The sequence below is a fragment of the Jaculus jaculus genome, chromosome 14 (assembly GCF_020740685.1).
Source record: "Jaculus jaculus isolate mJacJac1 chromosome 14, mJacJac1.mat.Y.cur, whole genome shotgun sequence".
NCBI classification, from domain to species: Eukaryota; Metazoa; Chordata; class Mammalia; order Rodentia; family Dipodidae; genus Jaculus; species Jaculus jaculus.
In genome coordinates this window covers 14,533,269-14,557,631 of record NC_059115.1, presented here as the reverse complement: position 1 = coordinate 14,557,631, position 24,363 = coordinate 14,533,269, and the positions used below count along the sequence as shown (strand labels likewise).

Genomic DNA, 24,363 nt, shown 5'->3' with positions numbered 1-24,363 from the left:
CGAAAAACCACACACACAAAATAAGAATAAAACAATAAAAAAAAGAAAACAGAGGACTGGAGAGATGGCTTAGTGGCTAAGGCACTCGCCTACAAAACCAAAGGATCCAGGTTCAATTCCCCAAGACCCACATAAGCAAGATGTACAAGGTGATGCATGCATCTGGAGTTCATTTGTAGAGGCTGGAGGCCTTGGTATGTCCATTCTCTCCCTAACCCCCCCATCTGCCTCTTTCTCTTTCTCACTCAAATAAATAAAAAAATTTTTTTAAAGAAAGAAAGAAAGCAGACAGGGAGGAAAGGAGGAAGAGTCGTTAGGCTTTGCAGGCAAGCACTTAACCACTGAGCAATCTATCCAGCCCCAACTTTAGTATTCTTAGCCCAACAGATCAAAGTTTAAAAAGTACTCAGGCTCCTCCCATCCATCAACATTGAGCCTAGTCTCTGGAGTAATTTTGATTCTCCTCATGTTTGGAACCCACCATGCATACAGGCTAAGGCAAGACATTCTTGGTTCATCTACTTCAGTGGAAGCTCATTTCTCAGACAGAGCCCCTAACTTTGAAATCCCCAGTGGCTGAAGAATGACAATTACAGGGGCTGGAGAGATTTCCTAGTGGTTAAGGCACTTGCCTGCAATGCCAAAGAACCCAGGTTTGACTCCCCAGGACCCAAATAAGCCAGCTGCACATGGCGGCACATGCATCTGGAGTTTGTTTGCAATGGCTAGAGGCCCTGGTACCCCCATTTTCTCTATCTGCCTCTCTTTCTCAAATAAAGAAAGAAAGAATGACAACTGCTGTGAATGGGACCTTCAAATTCAACCTACAGTGACAATGAATAAAGTCACCAAGCTCATCTCCCAGGAAGCTCCCATTTTCCCCTTCCCCTCATCCTAGAACCTCACCGGTGGCCTCAGTGAGAGTGCTGGTATAACCTTTGACCTCATTCCTCTCGGCCCAGATGGTGACGCTGTACAAGCTCCCAGGTTCCAGTGCCTTCAGCGTGATGGTGGTATCCGGGGTGTGTTGGACTCCGGTGGTAGTATTGCCTTCCAGGACCCATGAGATCCAGTAGGTGTAGCTGGGAGAGCTGGGACCCATGGGAGCTGTCCAGCTCAGGGTGATGGAGCTGTTGGTCTGGTCCTGGATCACGAGACTTGTCACAGTGTTGGGAACTGGGAAAAGGAGCATAGAATCAGGACATCTGCATCTCCCTGACTCCAAGAACATAGAACACAGTGATAGGCCCCATTCCTGAGCAGCCTGGCTTATCGGGGAGTACTTCTCAGCAATGGGACCTGGAATGGCTCCACATTCACTAGTAGAGGCTTAAACAGGCTAGTCCTGTCATTCCTACATGGGGCCACATGTTTGTGTAGTCCCCTCCATGGTGGAGTTAGGGATAGGGGACTGGCTCACTGGGGCTGAGGAGTCTATGGATGGATTAAAGAGAATGGGAGTAGGGCTGGAGCGATGGCTTAACGGTTAAGGTGTTTGCCTGCAAAGCCAAAGGACCCAGGTTCAATTCCCCAGGACTCATGGTAGCCAGATGCATAAGGGGCTACACACATCTGGAGTTCATTGGCAGTGGCTAGAGGCCCTGGCACACCCATTCTCTCTCTCTCTCTCCCTTCCTCCCTCCATCTTTCTCTGTCAAATATATATATATATATATGTATATATATATTTATTATTATTTTTTTAAGAGCTGGAGCCCAGGTAATGTGTATCCTGGAACAGCCACTGTGAAAATCAGTATAGAGATTCTCCAAAAACCTAAAAAAATAGGCTGGGTGTGGTGGCATATGCCTTTAATCCCAGCACTTGGGAGGCAGAGGTAGAAGGACCGCCCAGAGTTCGAGGCTACCCTGAGACTGCATAGTGAATTCCAGGTCAGCCTGGGCTGGAGTGAAACCCTACCTCAAAAAAAAAAAAAAAAAAAAAAATCTGAAAATAAATCTTGCTGGACCTTAGCTGAAAACCTCCTCCCTGTAGATCAGGTGGAAAAAGCTGCATTATATGCAGCTCCAAGGGAGAGAGATAAGACAACAGTGGAAATAAACAACAGTGGACACTGCAAGACTTTATTTGGCCAGCCAGGCCAAATGAGCCAATGGGTGCAATAGAGGCATGCCTGTTATGGGGGAAACCAACCATTCTCTAAGTGGCCTGGAGGCCCACTCTATGTGTGGGAATACATGCCTGATACTGAAAAACCTATGACAGGAGAAGTCATGAGTCCTAGAGGTGTAACATCTGCTCGTGTCTGGCTAAATGTATGTACTATCTCACCAAACTGCCCAGTAAGCACTTTTCTTAATGTTCATACCCATATATTAATGCTACTCTCACTTATTTATTTATTTATTTGAGAGTGACAGAAGGAAAGAGAGAGAGAGAATGGGCATGCCAGGGCCTCCAGCCACTGCAAATGAACTCCAGATGCATGCACCCCCTTGTGCATCTGGCTAACATGGGTCCTGGGGAATCGAGCCTCGAACCGGGGTCCTTAGGCTTCACAGGCAAGTGCTTAACCGCTAAGCCATCTCTCCAGCCCTGCTACTCTCACTTTTGATTAGAGAAGCTTCTTTTTCAGATGGCAGTGACCTTGAGATGACTCAGAAGGCACCATAGTGCTGAGAAGTGACAGGAGTGCTCAGCACTGCAATATCTCTATCACACCTTCCAAGGCTCAGGGTCCATTACGGAAGAGGTGGCAGAAAGAATGTAAGAGCCAAAGGAAGGGTAGGACTCCTTACAATACATTCTTCCAGACACAAAATGGCTGGAGATCCATGACTTAGCAGTGTCTGGCACTACCTACAAGACCTTCATAAAAGGAGAAAAAGATGATGACATCAAAATAAAAGTCACTGACCGATGGGGGGTAGATATGATAAAGAGTGGAGTTGTGAAGGGAAAAGTGAGGAGGGAGGGAATTATCATGGTTTATTGTCTATAATTATGGAAATTGTCAATAATAAAAAAGAAAGCCAGACGTTGTGGTGCACACCTTTAATCCCAACCCTCAGGAGGCAGAGGCAGGAGAATCGCTGTGAGGTCAAGGCTACCAAGTGACTACATAGTGAATTCCAGGTCAGCCTGGGCTAGAGTGAAACCCTATCTTGAAAAATAAAATAATAATAAAATAATAATAATAACAATAACAATAATAAAAATCTGGGCTGGAGACCTAGTTTAGTGGTTAAGGCACTTGCCTGCAAAGCCTAAGGACCCATTTTAGACTCTCTAGATCCCACATAAGCCAGAAGCACAAAGGTGAGGCAAGCACAAGGTCGCACATGCACACTAGGTAGCAAAAGCATCTGGAGTTCGATGGCTGTGGCTGAGACCCTGGCGCACCAATTCTCTCTGTCTGTTTCTCTCCCTCTCTAAAAATAAATAAGTAAATTGAAAATAGAACTACCATATAATCCAGCTATGTCACTCCTGGGTATGAACCTAAAGGATTAGGTTAGTCTAGTTGTCTGCTTGTTTTGTTTTGTCCAGGATTTCATGTAATAGCCTGGCAGAGAAAGAGAGAGAGAATGGGCAAGTAGGGCCTCCAGCCATTGCAAAAGAACTTCAGACACATGTGCTATCTTGTGCATCTGGTTTAAATGGGTACTAGAGAAATCAAACCTGGGTCCTTAGGCTTTGCAGACAAGTGCCTTAACTGCTGAGTCATTTCTCAGCCCCCTTTTAGTATTTTGAGGTCTTACTTTAGCTGGCACTACATAGTCTAGGCTGGCCTTAAACTCAAGGCAGTCTTCCTACGTCAGCTTTCCAAACACTGGGATTAAAAGGCCACCATGCCCATTTATATTTTGTTTCTTTTTCTTTTCTTTTTCTTTCTTTCTTTCTTTCTTTCTTTCTTTCTTTCTTTCTTTCTTTCTTTCTTTCTTTCTTTCTTTCTTTTTCTTTTTCTTTTTTATTTTTCAAGGTAGGGTTTTACTCTAGCCCAGGCTGACCTGGAATTCACTATGTATCTCAGGCTGGCCTCAAACTCACAGTGATCCTTCTATCTTAGCCTCCTTAGTGCTGTGGTTAAAGGCATACTCAACCATGCCTGACTTTTTGGTTTTTTGGTTTATTTTTTCAGCCTGTTGTATTTATTTATTTATGTGCTTGCATCTATATGTGCATGAATGCTCCACGGTTTCTTGCCACTGCAATTGAAAGCCTGTCCTGCTTTATGTGGGTACTGGAGAATTGAGCCAGGGCCAACAGGATTGACAAGCAAATACCTTTAACCATGGAGCCATCTCTCCCCAGGCCCCAGCTTGTTTTAATGTATGCACACACTGCTGAGAGATTATTAAAATGCAAGTGCTGAGGCAGGTTGAGTATGAAGTTGAGATTGTTGGCTTCAAACAAGCTCTGGACATGTTTAAGCTACTTAAGCCCATGGGCCATCTTTTTAGTATGCCATGGTCTGAATACTTTTGTCCATCCAAAACTTATATGATGAGACTGAAACTAATATATGATGGTGTCACAAGGTGGCTCCAGCTAGGCGTGGTGGCACATGCCTTTAATCCCAGCACTTGAGAGGCAGAGGTAGGAGGATTGCTGTGAGTTTGAGGTCACCCTGTGATTACATAGTGAATTCCAGGTCAGACTGGACTAGAGCAAGACCTTAACAAAACAAAGGTGGATCCATGTTGACAGAATGCTTGCCTAGCATGCTCAACGCCCTGGGTTCAATCCCTAGCACCACATAAAACCTGGTATGGCAGCCAGCTGTGGGGGCACATGCCAGGAGGAAATTGCTGAAGAGGCAGAGGCAGAGGCAGAAGGATCAGGGATGTGAAGCCAGCCTGGGTTACACATTAAAAAAAAAAAAAAAAAAAAGGCTGGAGGAATGGCTTAGTGGTTAAGGCATTTGCCTGCAAAGCCAAAGGACCCAGGTTTGATTTCCCAGGACCCACATTAGCCAGATGCACAAGGGGGTGCATGGGTCTGGAGTTCATTTGCAGTGTTTGGAGGCCCTGGCATGCCCATTATCTCTCTCTCTCTCTCTCTTTCTGTCCCTCTTTCTCTGTCAAATAAATATAAGTATTAAAAAAAAAAAAAAAGCCTAGCATAGTGGCACACACCTTTAATCCCAGCACTTGGGAGGCAGAGGTAGGAGGATGGCTGTGAGTTCAAGGCCAGACTAGACTACATAGTGAATTCCAGGGCAGCTTGAACTAGAGAAAGATCCTACCTTGCAAATAATAAGCCTGGTAGTGCATGCCTTTAATCAGCACTTGGGAAGTAAAGGCAGGAAGATCAGAAGTTCAAGGTCATCCTTGGTTACATTGTAAGTTCCAGGCCAAGTGGGGCTACATGAGACCCTGCTTCAAATGGTAGTGGGGGACGCAGAGGGTCAGAGTATTCCACCTGACAGTATGTAACTCCCTTAGAAGTCAGGTAACATATAAACCCATGTTTGGGCTGGATAGATGGCTCAGCAGTTAAGGCGTTTGCCTGCAAAGCCTAAAGACCTAGGTTCAATTCCCCAGGATCCACGTAAGCCAGATGCACAGGGTGGTGCATGTGTCTGTAGTTCGTTTGCAGAGGCTAGAAGCCCTAGTGTACCCCATTCTCTCTCTCTCTCTCTCTCTCTCTCTCTCTCAAAAACAAAACAAAACAAAAAACATGTTTGTGCAAGGAGATACAGTCTGGTGTTCAGAACTACATTAGAGTCTTAGATTTTGCCCAGCCCTAATCACAAACTGTAGGAGCTAAGGCCAATTTGTCTTTGTTTCCTGATTCAGAACTTCTCCAGAAAATAGTCAGTTTTATGCATGATTTTCTGGCTCAGTATGACCCTAGACAATCCACCATCTTCTCCTGCCAAAGCTTAGACGTCATCTTACCAGCTCCCTTTGAAAAGAAAAAGTAGGTAGATATGTTGGCACATGTTTTTAATCCCAGCATTTAGGAGACTGAAGAAAATGGATCCTGAGTTTAAGACCAGACTGGCTTACAGAGTGAGATCATGTCACAAATGAGAGACCAAGAAAGAGATGGAAACTGACATGCGTGACTTCCATTGTATGTCGATCGAATTGTGGAGCCATTTACATACTCCTGTCACTTGTCAACCACCTCCCGTCACGTCCCTATAAGGAAGTAGGAACACCAGAATGACTTCTCTCACCTGTGAAGGTTCTGAAAGTCTCCGTGGAACTACTGACTCCATCTTTCTCCACCCACATGGAAAATTCATACTGAGACCCAGCCTCAAGTCCATTCACAGTGACACTGGTGCTGGTTGTGGTTAAGTTCTCATTGTTGTCACCATCTCTTGACCATCGGACCCAGTATGTGAGGTTCTGGGGATCAGAGCCCTCGGGGACCTCCCAGTGCAGGGCGATGGAGGTGTTGGTCTGAGCATCTGCCCTTGGGTTTCTCACTGGATTTGGGGCTGAAAATAAGGACAGAAGGGGAAATTGGTTGGTTTTACCTTTTTTCCTGGTGGGGGGGATTCAAGGTAGGGTCTCTCTCTAGCTCAGACTGACCTGGAATTCACTATGTAGTCTCAGGCTGGCCTTGAACTCACAGCAATCATCCTACCTCTGTCTTCCAAGTTTTGAGATTAAAAGCAATGCACCATCTTGCTTGGATGTTTTTACTTTTCATCAAAATTTCTACCCCTCTCCCTGCAAGAAAGCTGAGTGTGGTGGTGCATGCCTTTAATCCCAGCACTTCAGTGACAAAGGTAGGAGGATCACTGTGAGTTCAAGGCCAGCCTGGGACTACTGAGTGAGTTCCAAGTCAGCCTGCCCTACAATGAGCCCTGCCTCAAAGAAAAAAAAAAAAAAAAAAAGAGAGAGAGAGAGAGAGAGAAAGAAAAAAGAAAAAAGAAAAAAAAAGAAAAGAAAAGAAAAAAGAAAGAAAACTTCAGCCTTGTGTGGTGGTGCATGACTTTAATCCCAAAACTCAGGAGACTTAGGTAGGAGAATTGCCATGAGTTCCAGTCCAGCCTGAGACTGCAGAATGAATTCCAGGTCAACCTGAGCTAGAGTGAGACCCTACCTTGAAAAATAAAACAAAACAAGACAAATTCAAATTCCAGCCCTTATGAAGCCATGTACTTCATGGTGGAAGTAGGCTGTCTCAGATGAACACCACCCAATAGGAACCTGAGGAGCTACATGAAAGATTCACGATGATACATTTCACTCTCTTTCATATATATGTTAAGAGAGAGAGAGCAAAAGAAAGAGAGAGAGAGAGGGAGGGCAAGAGAATTGGTGTGCCAGGGCCTCAGCCACTGCAATCCAACTCCAGATGCTTGCACCACCTAGTGGGCATGTGCAACCTTGCGCTTGCCTCATGGCTTACTTGGGATCTGGAGAGTCAAACATGGGTCCTTAGGCTTCACAGGCAAGCACCTTAACGGCTAAGCCATCCCTCCAGCCCTCATCTATTTTTAAAATTTAGTTAATTAATTAATTTAGTAAGAGAGAGAGAGTCAGATAGAGAGAATGGGCATGCCAGGGCCTGTAGCCACTGCAAACAAACTCCAGATACATGCCACCTTGTGCATTTGGCTTTACATGGGTACTCAGGAATCAAACCTGGCTCCTTTGGCTGTGCAGGCAATTGCCTTAACCACTAAGCCATCTCTCCAGCCCTCTTTCATCTGTTTTGAAGTGAATGATAGAAAAGAAACATTAAAGCTGGGCTTGTATCTCAGTAGCAGAGTACTTACCTAGCAGGCACAAGGCCTTAGAACTGAAGGAAGTGAAAAGGAAAGAGGAAAGGATAGGAAAAGGGAAGAAGAGAGGAAAGGGAAGATTAGGGGGGAAAGATAGAAGCAGGGAGGGGAGGAAATGAGAGAAGAGGAAAGAAGGGAATGAGGAAGTGAATTTATTTTTATTTTTATTTTTTTGGTTTTTTGAGGTATGGTTTTGCCCAGGTTGACCTGGAATTCACTCAGTACTTTCAGGGTGGCCTCAAACTCATGGTGATTCTCCTTCCTTGCCTCCCAGGTGCCGGGATTAAAGGTATGCACTACCACACTTGGCTTAGAGGAAAGAGAAATTTAAATGCAGGTCTCAGTAGCATAAGTCTATACTACCAACTACTCTGGGATGAGGCTGAGTGTGTCAAAATAAAACAAGGGCTGAGGGGGCTGGAACTGAACTCAGGGCTTTGTGCAGGCTAGGCAAGCACTTTCTTTTTTATTTATTTACTTCTGTATTTATTTATTTAACAGAGAAAAAGAGAGAGAGAATGGGCACGCCAGGGCCTCCAGCCACTGGAAATGAACTCCAGACATGTGCACCCCAATGTACATCTGGCTAACATGGGTCCTGGGGAATCGAACCAGGGTCCTTTGGCTTTGCAGGCAAACACCTTAACCACTAAACCATCCCTCTAGCCCTAGGCAAGCACTTTCTAATGAAGTACACTTTCAGTCCGCTCAGCCCAGCACTCCAGAGGTGGAGGCAGAAGGATCAAGATCATCCTTGGCTACACAGAAAGTTTCAGGACAGCCTAGACTACATGAGATCCTGCTTCAAAAAGTGGAGGGGGCTGGTATGGTGGTGCACACCTTTAATCCCAGCACTTGGGAGGCAGAGATAAGAGGATCACTGTGAGTTCAAGGCCACCCTGAGACTACAGAGTGAATTCTAGGACAGCCTGGGGTAGAGGGAGACCCTGCCTTGAAAAAAAAGAGGAGGGGGTCTGGAGAGATGGCTTAGAGGTTAAGGCTCTTGTTTGTGAAGCCTAAGGACCCAGGTTTGATTCCCCAGTACCCATGTAAGTCACATGTACAAGGTGGCACATGAGTCTGGATTTCATTTGCAGTGGCTAGAGGCCCTGGTTTGCCCATTCTCGCTCAATCTACCTCCCTCTCTCTCAAATAAATTTTTTTTTCAAAAGACAAGAGGGGGTTGGAGAGATGGCTTTGTGGTTAAGTGCTTGCCTGTGAAGCCTAAGGACCCCATATCGAGGCTCGATTTCCCAGGACCCACATTAGCCAGATGCACAAAGGGGCACATGAGTCTGGAGTTCATTTGCAGTAGCTGGAGAGGCACTGTAGTGCCCATTTTCTCTCCCTTTCTGTCTCTGTCTCTGTCTCTCTCTCTCAAATACATAAATAAGTAAAATATATTTTAAAAAATAAATGGGTTTATAAAAAACCATAAAGTCTACTCAGCCAGGTGTGGTGGCACACACCTTTAATTCCAGCACTCTGGAGGCAGAGCTAGGTGTATTGCTGTGAGTTTGAGGCCACCCTGAGACTACATGGTGAATTCCAGGTTAGTCTGAGCTAGAGTGGGACCCTACCTCACAAGAGAAAGAGAGAGAATGGGAGAATGGGTGGAAGAAGGAGGGGAAGGGAAGGGAAGGAAGGGGAGAGGAGGAAAGGAAAGGAAAAGGGAAAGGTAGGGTAAGACAGGAAAGAGAAGGGAAGAAGGGAAGGAAGGGAGGGAATGTGAATATTGCCTGCCTCTTACCTGTGGTGACGCTGAGAACCTCCCAGGAGCTCCTGACTGCAGAACCAAGGAAGGTCAGCCCCTGGACATTTTTCCCTCAAAGGTCTCCAGTCATCCTCAATACCTTCTTCCGATAAACTAAGGGGTCTGGTCTTATGACAGGGTCTCATATAGCCCAGGCAGGTCAAGAACTCAGTATGTCTGTGGCCACGGATGACCATGAGGTACCAATCTTCTGGCCTCCATCTTCCAAGTGTGGGAAGGTGCCACAATGCCCAACTAGAGCCATGTCTCTTGAACTTTAATGCACACGTACATTACCAGGAGACCTTGTTCTTGTTGCTTGTTTGTCTCTTTTTTTCTTTCTTCTTCAAGTTAGCGTCTCTCTGTAGCCCAGGGTGACCTAAAATTCACTATATAGTCTCAAGGTGGCCTCAAATTTAAGGAGATCCTCCTACCTCTGCCTCATAAGTGCTGGGATTAAAGGTGTGCGCCACCACCCGCCTGGCCCTCAGTAGAGCTTGCTTAGGCAGATTCCTCTCAGCGGGTCTGGCTTGAAGCATTTCCAGTCAGGAACCGCATGGACCACATTAGCCCAGCACTTTCTACCCGCTTCCTGGGATCACGGCCATGCGTCCCACTGTTTAACAAGGTGGGCACTAACTCAGTGGAGGATGAACAGGAACTGTGAGTCTTCATCTCCTTGAGTATATGAAATATGGGACTGAATTTATAATGCAATCCTTAATTTAAAAAAATCCATTATGTAGGGGGCTGGAGCAATGGCTTAGTGGTTAAGACGTTTTGACGCAGGTTTGATTCTCCAGGACCCATGTAAGCCAGATGCACAAGGGGGCGCATGCATCTGCAGTGGCTGGAGGCCTGGGCAGGCCCCTTCTCTGTCTCTCCCCCCCCCCCACCGTCTGCCTCTTTCTCTCTCTCAAAAAATAAAATATATTAAAAATCCATTATGGCTGGGCGTGGTGGCTCACACCTATAATCCCAGCACTCAGAAGGCAGAGGTAGAAGAATCCCCACGAGTTCGAGGCCACCCTGAGACTACATAGTTAATTCCAGGTCAGCCTGGACCAGAGTGAGACCATACCTCAACAAAACAAAACAAAACAAAAAAATCCATTATGTAGAGCAGGCATGGTGGCACATGCCTTTACTCCCAGCACTCAGGAGGCAAAGGTAGGAGGATCACCATGAGACTGCATAATGAATCCAGGTCAACCTGGAATCAAGTGAGACCCTACCTCAAAATGCAAACAAAAGCTGGGTGTAGTGGTGCACGCCTTTAATCCCAGCACTTGGGAGGAAGAGGCAGGAGTTTGAGGCCGTGAGTTCGAGGCCACCCTGAGACTCCACAGTGAATTCCAGGTCAGCCTGGGCTACAGCGAGACTCTACCTTGCAAAACCAAAAAAGAAAAAAAAAATAGCACAATTAAAAAAAAGTGTTGGAGGGATTGCTTAGCAGTTAAGGCACATGCCTGCAAAACCAAAGGACCCAGGTTCAATTCCCCAGGACCCACATAAACCAGATGCACAAGGTGGTGCATGCATCTGGAGTTCATTTGCAGCAGCTGGAGGCCCTAGTGTGCCCATTCTCTCTATTCCTCTCTCTCAAATAAATGAATAAAAATAAAATATTTTTAATCCGCTATGTAAGGCTGGGGCGATGGCTCAGTGGGTAAGGGCACTTGCTACACAAACATAAAGAAGATAAGAACCCATGTAAAGAGCCACCTATGCCACACATGTCTGTAATCCCTGTACTGAGGGAGGCCAACCAGGAGACCACTGGGGTTTACTGGTCAGCTGGACGTGCTGGTGCACCTCTTTAATCCCAGCACTCGGTTGGCAGAAGTAGGAGGATTGCTGTGAGTTCAAGGCCACCCTAAGACTACATAGTGAATTGTGGGTCAGCCTGAGCTAGAGCGAGACCTACCTCGAAAAACAAAACAAAACACGGGAAGCTCCGGGTTCAGGGAGAGATTCTGTCTTGAGGAAATGAAGTGGAAGAAGGATAGAGGAAGACACTTGGTTGTCTACTCTGCACATACACATGCACACACCCCATACACACACATCGACATGTAAACAGGGTCCACTGGTGTACACCTATGCTCCTAGAATTTGGGAGAGGGAGGCAAGAGAATCAGGAGTTCAATGTCATCCTCAGCTTCATGAGACCTTGCTTCAAGAACAAACACATTTTTAAAATGCCCATGCAGGCCGGTCGTGGTGGCACACGCCTTTAATCCCAGCACTCAGGAGGCAGAGGTAGGAGGATTGCTATGAGTTCGAGGCCACCCTGAGACTACATAGTTAATTCCAGGTCAGCCTGAGCTAGAGTGAAACCCTACTTCAAAAAAAAAAAAAAACAAAGATGGTAAAAATGCCCATGTAAGCTAGGTGGTGCATGTCTTTAGTCCTAACACTCAGGAAGCTGAGGTAGGAGGATCACTGTGAGTTCAAGGCCAGTCTGGGTCTACAGAGTGAGCACTAGGTCTGAGCTAGAGTGAGACCCTGCCTTGAAAAAAAAAAGCCACATAGCCAAGCACTGTGGCAAGCTTCTTTAATCCCAGTACCCAGGAGGCTAAGATAGGAAGATCACTGAGAGTTCAAGGTCAGCCTGATACTACAGAGGGAATTCTGGGTCAGCCTGGGCTAGAGTGAGACTGTGGTAGTTTGAATGTATGTCCCCTAATAGACTCAGGTGCTAACTTGGATTTCTAGCTACCCAGTGGTGGAGGTGTCACTGGGAGCGAATCCTGGAGGCTAGCCTTAAGGTGTCACTGGGGGAGGAGGGCAGATCTGATTTCTAGCCCAGAGGGCTGCAGAGCAGTCTGAGCTCTGCCTGGGTCCCTGCGTTTGTGCTGGCTAGTGGTGTGTACTGGCTGCTGGTGGTTTTTCTCTCTGCTTGGATCTGTGAAAGGAGCCAGTCTCTTCCACCATTATAGAACTTCCCCTGATCTGCATGCCTTAAATAAATCCCATTCCGCCCATAAACTGTGTCTGTTGAGAAGTTCATCCCAGTGATATCAAGCTGACTGCAACAAAGACCCTGCTTCAAACAAGACAAAACAGGGCTTTAGAGATGGCTTAGTCGTTAAGGCACTTGCCTGTGAAGCCTAAGAAATCATGTTCAAATCTCCAGGTCTGTGGTGATTTGATTCAGGTGTCCCCCATAAACTTAGGTGTTCTGAATGCTAGGTTTCCAGCTGATGGAGATTTGGGAATTAACGCCCCCTGGAGGCAGTGTATTGTTGGGGGCAGGCTTATGGGTGTTATAGCCAGTTTTCCCATGCCAGTGTTTGGCACACTCTCCTGTTGCTATTGTGCACCTTATGTTGGCTAGGGGGTGATGTCCACCTTCTGCTCATGCCATTGTTTTCCCCTGCCACTGTGGAGCTTCCCCTTGAGCCTGTAAGTCAAAAATAAACCTCTTTTTTTCCATAAGCTGCTCTCAGTTGGGCAATCTCTACCAGCAATGTGAACCTGACTGCAACAAGGTCCCATGTAAAACAGACGCATGGTGAGGCAAGCGGGCAATGTCGCTCATGCATCACAAGGGGGAGCACACATCTGGAGTTCATTTGCAGTGGGCTGGAGGTCCTAACGTGCCCATTCTCCCAATCTCTCTCTCTCTCTCTCTCTCTCTCTCTCCCCCTCTTTCTCTTTTCTCTCAAAAAAAAAGGAGGGGGGAGGAAGGGGAGGTGGAGGAGAAAAAGAAAAAAAGAACATCAACTCTTGCCAAGTATGGCGGCACACACCTTTAATCCCAGCACCTGGGAGGCACAGGTAGGAAGGTCACTGTGTTTGAGGCCAGCCTGGGACTAAAGAGTGAGTTTCAGGTCAGCCTGGGCTAGACTGAGACTCTATCTTAAAACGAACAAATAAGCACAAAGTTTTGGGACTAAAGAAACAGCTCAGTGGTTAAAGGCACTTGCTTGCAAGCCTACCCATCCACATTAACTCTTCCTAGGTGCCCACAGAAAGCTAGATGCAAAGTGCAACATGCCTATGTCATCCCAGCAAGCCTGTGGCAATGGGTGGCAGAGCCAGGAGAACCTGGAAGTTCTCAAGAATAGTAACAAGAAAGACCCGGTCTCAAAAGAAGGTGGAGGGCTGGAGAGATGACTTAGTGGTTAAAGCGCTTGCCTGCAAAGCCAAAGAACTCAGGTTCAATTCCCCAGGACCCATAAACCAGAAGCACAAGGTGGTGCATGCGTCTGGAGTTTCCAGCAGCTGAAGGCCCTGGTGTGACCCCCACCTCTCCCTCTCTCTCCCTCTTCATCGCTTTCAAATAGATAAAAAAAAAATTTAAGTAAAAAGAAGAAGGAGGAGGAGGAGGGGCTAGAAAGATGGCTCAGCAGTTAAAGGTCCTTGCTCACAAAACTGATGGCCTGGGTTCAATTCCCCAGTACCCACGTAAGTCAGATGCACAAAGTGATACATGCATCTGGATTTTATTTGCAATGGCAAGAGGTCCTGAAGCACCCATAGTCTCATTCTCTCTCCTCTTTCTCTCTCTCTCTTTCTATTTGCAAATAAATAAATAAAATATACATTTTCTTATTATTAATATTATTTTGGATTTTTTGAGGTAGGGTTTCGCTTTAGCCCAGGCTGACCTGGAATTCACTATCCCCTTATATCTATTTCCTGAGTGCTGTGATTAAATGTCTTTACCACCACACTCAGCTAAATATGTTTTATTTATTTATGTGAGAGAGAAAGAGAGAATGGGTGTTCCAAGGCCTCTAGCCACTGCAAATAAACTCCAGATGCATGCAGCACCATGTGCATCTGGCTTATGTGGGTGCTGGAGAATCAAACCTGGATCCTTATGCTTCACAGGCAAGTGCCTTAACTGCTAAGCCATCTCTCCAGCCTAAAACAAACAAAATAATTAATTTATTTATTTTCAAGGAGAGAGAGAGTGAAAGTGAGACAGAATGAGTGCACCAATGATTCTAGCCACTGCAAAGAAATTCCAGATCCATGAGCCACTTTGTGCATCTGACTTTACATAGGTAGTGGGGAATTGAACCTGGGTTATTAGGCTTTTCAGACAAGCACCTTAACCACTGAGCCACCTCTCCAGCCACCCCCTATAATATCCTTTTAAAAAAAAGAAAAAAATGAGCTGGAGAGATGGCTTAGTGGTTAAGCATTTGCCTGGGAAGCCTAAGGACCCCGGTTCGAGGCTCAATTATCTAGGACCCACATTAGCCAGATGCACAAGGGGGCGCAAGCATCTGGAGTTCATTTGCAGTGGCTGGAAGCTCTGGCGCGCCCATTCTCTCTCTCTCTCTCTCTGTCTCTCTCTGTCTCTCTTTGCCTCTTCCTCTCTCTGTCACTCTCAAATGAATAAATAAAAATGAACAAAAAAATTTTTTTAAGAAAAAAAAGGCTAGTGGCACCCACTTTTTAATCCCAGCACTCAGAAGGCAGAGGCAGGAGGATCGCTGTGAGTTTGAGGCCACCCTGAGACTACATAGTGAATTCCAGGTCAGCCTGGACTAGACTAGAGTGAAATCCTGCCTCAAAGAGCCAAAAAAAAAAAAAAAAAAAAAAAAAAAAAAAGACTAGGAACAAAAAATCCTTTTTAAAATCCTTTTTAAAAACCAATAAAGTTGGGCTGGAGGGATGGCTCAGGGTTAAGGTGTTTACCTGCAAAACCAAAGAACTCCGGTTCAATTCCCAAGGAACCACAAAGCCAGATGCACAAAGGGGCACATGCATCTGGAGTTCATTTATAGTGGCTGGAGGCACTGGCAACCCATTCTCTTACTATCTAACTTTTTCTTTCTCTCTCTCCATTAAATACATATTTTTAAAAAACTAAACAAATAATTATAAAAACATAAGTAAGACTCTGTCTCAAACAAGGTAGAAGGTGAGGACTGACAGCCTAAGGCTGTCTTTTCCATGTGTACACCATGGCATACACAAACCATACACGCATGCTCACGAGAGTGTGCGTGCTCACACACACAAACACACACAACCCCCAAAATAAGAATGTTGGCTTTCATCACAACTTTCTGTGCTGACTACATATTGAACTGAGACTGTTTTGGATCTGCAGGAGTACATGAAAAACATCTCATGGAGACCCATTTCCTCTATGCCTTCCCCTTGTTTTGTACAGCTGACAGGAGATTAGGTAGGTTGCTTCCATTATATTGCTATTGCATTACAGAATTTGAAAGTTTTCAAGTCCCTTCTCAAGCATCTTTTACCACAAACCCTGGAGCTCTGAAAAGAAAAAGACAGAATAACAGCTGCCTCTTACCTGTGCTCACATAGCAAATCTCCTTGGAGCTGTAGACTCTATCTTTTTCTACCCACACTGAAAATTCATAGGTAGAGGCAGGGTCTAGTCCATCCACAGTGACACTGGTGTCTGCTGTTTGCAGTGTCTCATTTTTGGCACCCTCTCCAGACCACTGGATGTAGTAGGTGAGGTTCTCGCGGTCAGAGCCCTCAGGGACATCCCAGTGCAGGGTGATGGAGGTGTTGGTCTGAGCTTCTGCCCTAAGGTTTCTCACCGGGTTTGGGGCTGAAAATAGGAACAGAAAGGGAAATTGATTGTCATCTTCAGAGTTTCCATCCCTTCCTGAAGGCATGGACCCAGTCTGGGAGAGATGAATTGGATGAGGCCAGGTGCCCAGCATGGAAGGACAGGCTTATGGACAGCGAGCTCTCATGACATCTTTGGTTGCAGCTGAGCTATCAGTGAGTTCAGAACAACAGAGGGAATATATCCCTGATACTGAAAACCTACAACAGGGGCAGTCATGACCCTAGGGGTGTAATGTCTGCTGCTGCTGGCTAAATGTATATACGGTGCTCATCAAACTGCCCAGTAAGCATTTTCTTAATGTTCATACCCATATATTAATGCTACTCTCACTGTTTTGTTAGAGAACTTTCTCTTTTCTGATGGCAGTGACCTTCGGATGACTCAGAAGGCACCATGGTGCTGAGAAGTGACAGAGGAATGCTCAGCACTGAAATATCTCCATCACACCTTCCAAGGCTCAGGGTCCATTGAGGAGAGGTGGCAGAAAGAATGTAAGAGCCAAAGGGAGAGTAGGACTCCTTACAACGTGCTCCTCCAGACACAAAATGGCCTGGATATCCATGACCTCACAGTGCCTGACACTACCTACACAAGACCATTATAATAGGAGGAAAAGATCATGACATCAAAAAAAAAGAAAAAGAGAGAGATAGACTGAGGGGGAAGGGATATGTTGGAGAGTGGAGTTTCAAAGGGGAAAATGGGGGAGGTAGGGAATTACCATGGGATATCGTTTACAATCATGGAAGTTGTTAATTATAAAAAAAAAAAAAAGACATGGGCTGGAGAGATGGCTTAGCTGTTAAGCGCTTGCCTGTGAAGCCTAAGGACCCTGGTTCGAGGCTCGGTTCCCCAGGTCCCACGTTAGCCAGATGCACAAGGGGGCGCACGCATCTGGAGTTCGTTTGCAGAGGCTGAAGGCCCTGGCGCGCCCAATCTCTCTCTCTCCCTCTGTCTGTCTTTCTCACTGTCAAATAAATAAATAAATAAATAAATAAATAAATAAATAAATAAATAAATAAAAAGACAGGTGTCGTGGTGCATCCCCACTCTCAGGAGGCAGAGGTAGGAGGATTGCCATGAGTTCGAGGCCACCCTGAGACTACACAGTGAATTCCAGGTCAGCGTAAGCTAGAGAGAGACCCAACCTCAAATAATAAAAAATAAAAAGGACCAAGAGAGTCAAGAGCAACTAGGTATGAAGTCTGGAATGTCATAATGAGCCAGGTGTCAGGGGCCATACCTGTAATCCCAGCCCTCAGGAATATGAGGCTGGAGAATTACCACAAACTGGGGCCAGCCCAAGGTAGAATGTAAACCCGGTCATTAAAACAACAAAGTTGGGCTGGAGAGATGGCTTAGCAGTCAAGGTGTTTGCCTGCAAAGCCAAAGAACCCCAGTTCAATTACCCAGGTTCCACATAAGCCAGATGCACAAGGTGGCACATGCATCTGGAGTTCGTTTGCAGTGGCTGGAGGCCTGGTGTGCCCCTCTCCTACTATTTGCCTTTTTCTTTCTTACTCTCTCTCCCTCTCTCCAATAAATAAGTGAGACCCTGTCTCAAGCAAGGTAGAAGGTGAGGACTGACAGCCTAAGGTTCTTTTCCACATGTACACCATGGCATACAACACCATACACATATGCTCACAAGTTTGTGTGTGCTCACACACACACACACACGCACACACACACAACCCCCAAAATAAGAATGTTGGATCTCATCACAACTCTGTGCCTGCTACATATTGAAATGAGACTGTTTTGGATCTGCAGGAGTACATGAAAAGCATCTCATGCAGACCCATTTCCTCTATACCTTCCCCTTGTTTTGTACAGCTGACAGGAGATTAGGTAGGTTGCTTCCATTATATTGCTATTGCATTACAGAATTTGCCAAGTTTTCAAGTCCCTTCTCAAGCATCTTTTACCACAACCCCTGAAGCTCTGAAAAAAAAAAAAAAAGACAGAATAATGGCTGCATCTTACCTGTGCTGGCATTGTGAATCTCCTTGGAGCTGTGGACTCCATCTTTTTCCACCCACACTGAAAATTCATAAGTAGAGGCAGGGTCTAGTCCATCCACGGTGACACTGGTGTCTGCTGTTTGCAGTGTCTCATTTTTGGCACCATCTCCAGACCACTGGATGTAGTAGGTGAGGTTCTCGCGGTCAGAGCCCTCAGGGACATCCCAGTGCAGGGTGATGGAGGTGTTGGTCTGAGCTTCTGCTCTCAGGTTTCTCACCGGGTTTGGAGCTGAAATTAGGAACAGAAAGGGAAATTGATTGTCATCTTCAAAGTTTCCATCCCTTCTTGAAGGCATGGACTCACATAGCAGAGATGCAATGGATGAAGCCAAGGTGGCCCAGCATGGAAGGACAGACTTATGGACGGCGAGCTCTCATGACATGGTTGGTTGCATCTGAGCTATTAGTGAGTTCAGAACAACAGAGAGAATACATCCCTGATACTGATAACCTACAACAGGGGTAGTCATGACCCTAGGGGTGTAACGTCTGCTGCTGCTGGCTAAATGCATAAACTATGCTTATCAAACTGCCCAGTAAGCACTTCTCTTAATGTTCATACCCATATATTAATCCTATTCTCAGTGTTTTGTTAGAGAACTTTCTCTTTTCTGATGGCAGTGACCTTTGGATGACTCAGAAGTCACCATGGTGCTGAGAAGAAGTGACAGAGGAATGCTCAGCACTGAAATATCTCCATCACACCTTCCAAGGCTCAGGGTCCTTTGAGGAGAGGTGGCAGAAAGAATTAAGAGCCAAAGGAAGAGTAGGACTCCTTACAATGTGCTCCTCCAGACACAAAATGGCCCGGATATCCATGACTTCACAGTTTCTGACACTACCTACACAAGACCATCATAATAGGAGGAAAAGATCACGACATCGGGCTGGAGAGATGGCTTAGTGGTTAAGCGCTTGCCTGTGAAGCCTGAGGACCCCAGTTCAAGGCTCGATTCCCCAGGACCCACCTTGGCCAGATGCACAAGGGGGTGCACGCGTCTGGAGTTTGTTTGCAGTGGCTGGAAGATCTGGCGTGCCCATTCTCTCTCTCTCTCTCTCTCTCTCTCTCTCTGTCTCTGTCTCTCAAATAAAAAATAAAACTTATAAAAAAGATCACGACATCAAAATAAAAGAGAGATGGATTGATGGGGAAGGGGATATGATGGAGAGTGGAGTTTCAAAGGGGAAAGTGGGGGAGGGAGGGAATTCATATGGGATATTGTTTACAATCATGGAAGTTGTTAATTACAAATAAAAAAAAAGGCCTGGTTTGGTGGCACATGCCTTTAATCCCAGCACTTGGAAGGATTGCCATGAGTTCAAGGCGACCCTGAGACTACATAGTGAATTCCAGGTCAGCCTAAGCTAGAGTGAGACCCTACCTCAAAAAATAAAAGGTAAATACAATAAAAAAGACCAACAGAGAAAAGGAGCAACTAGGTATGAAGTCTGGAATGTCAGAAAGAGCCAGGTGTCAGGGGCCATACCTATAATCCCAGCACTCAGGAAGATGAAGCTGGAGGATTACCACAAACTGGAGGCCAGCCCAGGCTACATGGTAAACCCTGTCATTAAAACAATAAAGTTGAGCTGGAGAAATGGCTCAGCGGCTAGTAAGGTGTTTGCCTGCAAAGCCAAAGAACCCCAGTTCAATAACCCAGGACCCTCATAAGCCAGATGCACAAGGTGGCACATGCATCTGGAGTTCATTTGCAGTGGCTGGAGGCCCTGGCGTGCCAATTCTTCTATTATCTGCCATTTTCTTTCTCTCTCTCTCCATTAAATAAATAAATATTTTAAAAAATAAACAAATATTTATAAATAAATAAGTTAGACTCTATCTCAAACAAGGTAGAAGGTGAGTACTGGCAGCTGGATCTGCAGGAGTACATGAAAAGCATCTCATGGAGACCCATTTCCTCTATGCCTTCCCCTTGTTTTGTACAGCTGACAGGAGATTAGGTAGGTTGCTTCCATTATATTGCTATTGCATTACAGAACTTGCCAAGTTCTCAAGTCTCTTCTCAAGCATCTTTTACCACAAACCCTGGAGCTCTGAAAAGAAAAAGACAGAATAACAGCTGCCTCTTACCTGTGCTGGCATTGCGAATCTCCTTGGAGCTGTGGACTCCATCTTTTTCCACCCACACTGAAAATTCATAGGTAGAGGCAGGGTCTAGTCCGTCCACGGTGACACTGGTGTCTGCTGTTTGCAGTGTCTCATTTTTGGCACCATCTCCAGACCACTGGATGTAGTAGGTGAGGTTCTGGGGGTCAGAGCCCTCGGGGACATCCCAACCCAAGATGACAGAGCTGTTGGTCTGAGCCTCTACCCTCAGGTTTTTCACTGGATTGGATTCTGAAAATGGGGGTGAAGTTACCAGATAAGCAAAATGCAGATCTTCATCCTCCCACCCACCACCCTTGGGTGCTGATCCAAGTCCAGATCACTGAGATTCCATCACCTCCCAGGGGAATTGAATTCTCATCTCTGTAGGAATAAGGATTTCAATGGGATCACTCACCGGCTGCCCTGGTGACGGTGCAGCTGTACAGACCCTGAGGAAGCCAGGCAGGACGGAGTTAGATGTTGAGTCAGGGGAGATTTGGGGTGGGGGTCAGACTGGCAGGGATGTCCACAAATCTCCTGTTCTCTGTCCTCAACCACTAGGTCAAACTTGACCAAGGAGAGGAGTGTGGGGCTATGCTGAAACAAAGGTCACCCCAGCATCCATGTTCTCTTGGTGGGGAAGGTCACCCATGGGATGGGTGGGGCTCCAGGGTGGCAGAGGCTAAGGTTGGCTCCACAGAGAACAGCAAGAGATAAACTGAACAGTTTCACTTTCTGAGAAAATACAGCAATGCTGAGGGAGGGAGGGAGGCCATAGACAAGGTAGGAAGAGAGTGCACAAAACTGAATCTGGAGAGAGAACAGACTGAGGGAGGAGAGCTGGGGTTGGGACTCGGCTAGAGTCTGTACCCCTGGTCTGAGGGAGGAAGGCTTAGGGCTGGATCCCTGGGTCTGAAGGAGGAGGTCTGGGGCCTGAACTGCTGGGTCTGAAGGGAAAAGGCTGAGATCTAGACCCTGTGGTCTGAGAGAGGAGGCCAGAGGTATAGACCTTTAGGTCTGAGGGAGGAGGGTTGAGGTCTTAACCCCTGGTTCTGAGAGATGAAGGGGTGATCCGGACTCCTGGTTCTCAGACAGCAGGAGGTCTGGACCCCGGGGTTCTGAGGGAAGCGGTCTGGGGTCTGGATCCCTGGGTGTGAAGAAGGAGGGATGGGGCCTGGACTGCTGGGTGTGAGAGGAAAGGGCTGGGCTATGTACATATGAGAACAGCTGTGTTGTGCCTGACACCATGCTATGGACCCTGGTGTAAATCCTCCTCCACATCCTCCTAACTCAGAGCTCCTTTCCCTCCACGGCAAGTCCATCCCCTTCTTCCTCAAGCTCCTGGTTTTAGGACCTTGCTCCCTCACTCCTGGGAATGTCCATTCTGGTGCCCAGCCTTCCCCTCCCTCCTTCCGTCACCACCCAGGCTCTGCCCTGGGCAATGGAGAACTTACCAATAAGACCAAACTTCCCCAGGCCTCAAGGCTCCCACCAGCTCTGGCCATGTGTCCAGACACTGTGGGGGGGACACAGGAATCCTGGGTTTAGTCCTTCTACCTGCTGGACTTTAAACTCAAGACTTTCCCCTCTGTCAGCCTATTGGTAAGGCCAGAGGCTAAGGCTGTGAGGGGCGGAGGAGGAAGTGAGGCCCGTCAGCTTGAGAGCCCAGCTTTAGCTCTGCCCCGCCCTTCACCGTCCTTTCTCTCCTTTTCTTTCCCTGACACATACACTCTTCCATCTCTATGGTTCTGTCTGGAGTCCCAACTTAGCCCACTTTGTCCAACTAGCTTCTCTCTATTCATTTGCAGTAAAATCCCCTAAGAGAAGAGAGAGTTGCTTTTCACAGCTATACAACTGCACGGTACAGAATTCAGAGGCTCTGCTGACTGCCTGTTCTCCCAGGGGATGGGGACACATCACACCCAGCCTACAGCTAGACACGGTGGCTCATGAATGTAATCCCAGCATTCTGGAGGCTGAGGCAGGAGTATTGCTGTGACCTCCAGGCCAGCTACAAAGTGAGACCTTGGCTCAGATACACACAGACACGTATATACATATGCATGCACATGCATACACACATCCACACATATACACAGACAGACAGCCTGATGCCGGAATCTCATGGTTCACTGGTAAGCTCTTGAGTCTGACTGCAGGCTTTGGCTTCAGTGACCTCTCCCTGCCTCCCACAAACCTTTGCTGCTCTCACAAATGTTCCCACCCCCTGCTCATGTATATGCTGCCCATGCCAAACCCAGGTGTCCCTTCCCAGCGCCCTCCAACCAACAGTCTCACTCTTTTCTGTTTGTTTGCCTTACAATTGCTTAAAAATATTCTTATCTGGGGCTGAAGGGATGGCTTAGCGGTTAAGGCACTTGCCTGCAAAGCCAAAGGACACAGGTTCAACTCCCCAGTCCTCACATAAACCAGAGGCACAAGGTTGCAAGTGAATCTGAAGTTCATTTGCAGTGGCTGGAGGCCCTGGCACCCCCATTCTCTCCATCCTGATCTCTCTCTCTCTCTAATTAATAAATACATAAAAATTAAAACTTAAAAAATCATTTATAAGGACAAAGAGAGAGAAAATGAGTGAGCCAGGGCTTCTAGCCACTGCAAATGAACTTTAGATGCATGTACCACTTTGTGCATCTGGTTTTACATGGGCACTTGGGAACTGAACCTGGGCCGTCAGGCTTTGCAAACCGCCTTAACCGTTCAACCATCTTCCAGTCTCTCTATTTTTTTTTGTTTGTTTGTTTGTTTGTTTTTTTGAGGTAGGGTTTCAGTCTAGCTCAGGCTGACCTAGAATTCACTATGTAGTCTTAGGGTGGTCTCAAGCTCGTGATGATCCTACTACCTCTGCCTCCCGAGTGATGTGTTTTGGTTTTTTCAGGTAGGGTCTCACTCTAGCCCAGGCTAACCTGGAATTCACTACATAGTCTCAAGGTGGCCTTGAACTCACAGTGACAATCCTCCTCCCTCTGCCTCCTCCCAAATGCTCAGATTAAAGGCATGCGCCACTATACCCAGCTCATCCTTTTTTAAAAAACTAAAAAGTGTATTTTGGGATGGGCATGGTGACACATGCAGTACTTGGGAGGCAGAGGTAGGAGGATCGCCATGAGTTCGAGGCCACACTGAGACTGCATAGCGAATTCCAGGTCAGCCTGGACTAGAGTGAGACCTGACCTCAAAAAACAAACATATGTATGCTTATATATAAATATATATATATATATATTGATGGGAGGATGCTGGAGAGGTGGCTCAGCAGTTAAGGCAATTGCTTGCAAAGCCTAAGGACCCTGGTTCAATTCTCCAGTGCCCATGTAAAGCTAGATGCCCAGTGGCATATGCATTTGGAGTTCCTTTGCAGTGGCTGGAAGCTTTGGAACACCCATTCTCTCTCTCTCTGTGCTTATAAGTAAATAAAATAGTTAAAATATTTATTTATTTGAGAGAGAAAGACAGATATATAAACAGAAAGAGAGAGTGAGTGAATGGGTTCAATAGGATATTCTGCAAACAAACTCCAGACACATTCACCACCTTGTGTATCTGGCTTTATGTGGGTACTGGGGAATTGAACCCAGGCCATTAGGCTTTGCAAGTAAGTACCTTTAACTACTTAGCCATCTCTGCAGTCCTCTATGTTTTGATTTTTTTTTTTTTATGAGAGAGAGAATTGGGATGCCAGAGCCTCCAACCACTGCAATTGAACTCCACATGCTTGCCCCACCTTGTGCGCATGCGCAACCATTGTGCTTGTGTCGCCTTGTGTCTGGCTGACATTGGACCTGGGACTCGAATGTGGGCCCTTCAGCTTCACAGGCAAGCACCTTAACCTCTAAGCCATCTCTCCGGCACTATTTATTTATTTATTTGGAGAGCTAGAGAAAGAGGCAGATATATATGTAGAGAGAGAATGGGTGCACCAAGGCCTCCAGCCATTACAAACTCCAGATGCATGTGCCACTTTGTGTGTCTGGCTTACGAGGGTCCTGGGGATTTGAACCTGGGTTATTGTGCTTTGCAAGCAAATGTGTTAACCACTAAGCCATCTCTCCAGCCCTATTTTGTTGTTGTTGAGTTTTCTTTTATTTATTTATTTACTTATTTTGGTTTTTCGAGGTAGGGTTTCACTGTTGCTCAGATTGACCTGGAATTCACTATGTAGCTTCAGGCTG

The 24,363-nt window shown here is 46.4% G+C and overlaps 1 protein-coding gene across 1 annotated transcript in view; it reads right to left on the bottom strand.

Moving 5' to 3' along the window:
* The window catches only part of Ptprh (protein tyrosine phosphatase receptor type H), a 42,437-nt gene extending 20,759 nt beyond the window's left edge, over positions 1 to 21,678 (bottom strand). The window contains exons 1-6 of the mRNA XM_045133330.1: positions 21,628 to 21,678; positions 20,589 to 20,622; positions 20,156 to 20,422; positions 18,026 to 18,292; positions 6,150 to 6,416; positions 907 to 1,176 (exon numbers count right to left, since the gene is read on the bottom strand). Coding sequence (XP_044989265.1) covers positions 907 to 1,176; positions 6,150 to 6,416; positions 18,026 to 18,292; positions 20,156 to 20,422; positions 20,589 to 20,622; positions 21,628 to 21,678 — 1,156 coding nt within the window. The remainder of the gene's footprint in view (positions 1 to 906; positions 1,177 to 6,149; positions 6,417 to 18,025; positions 18,293 to 20,155; positions 20,423 to 20,588; positions 20,623 to 21,627) is intronic.
* Positions 21,679 to 24,363: the final 2,685 nt, after the last annotated feature.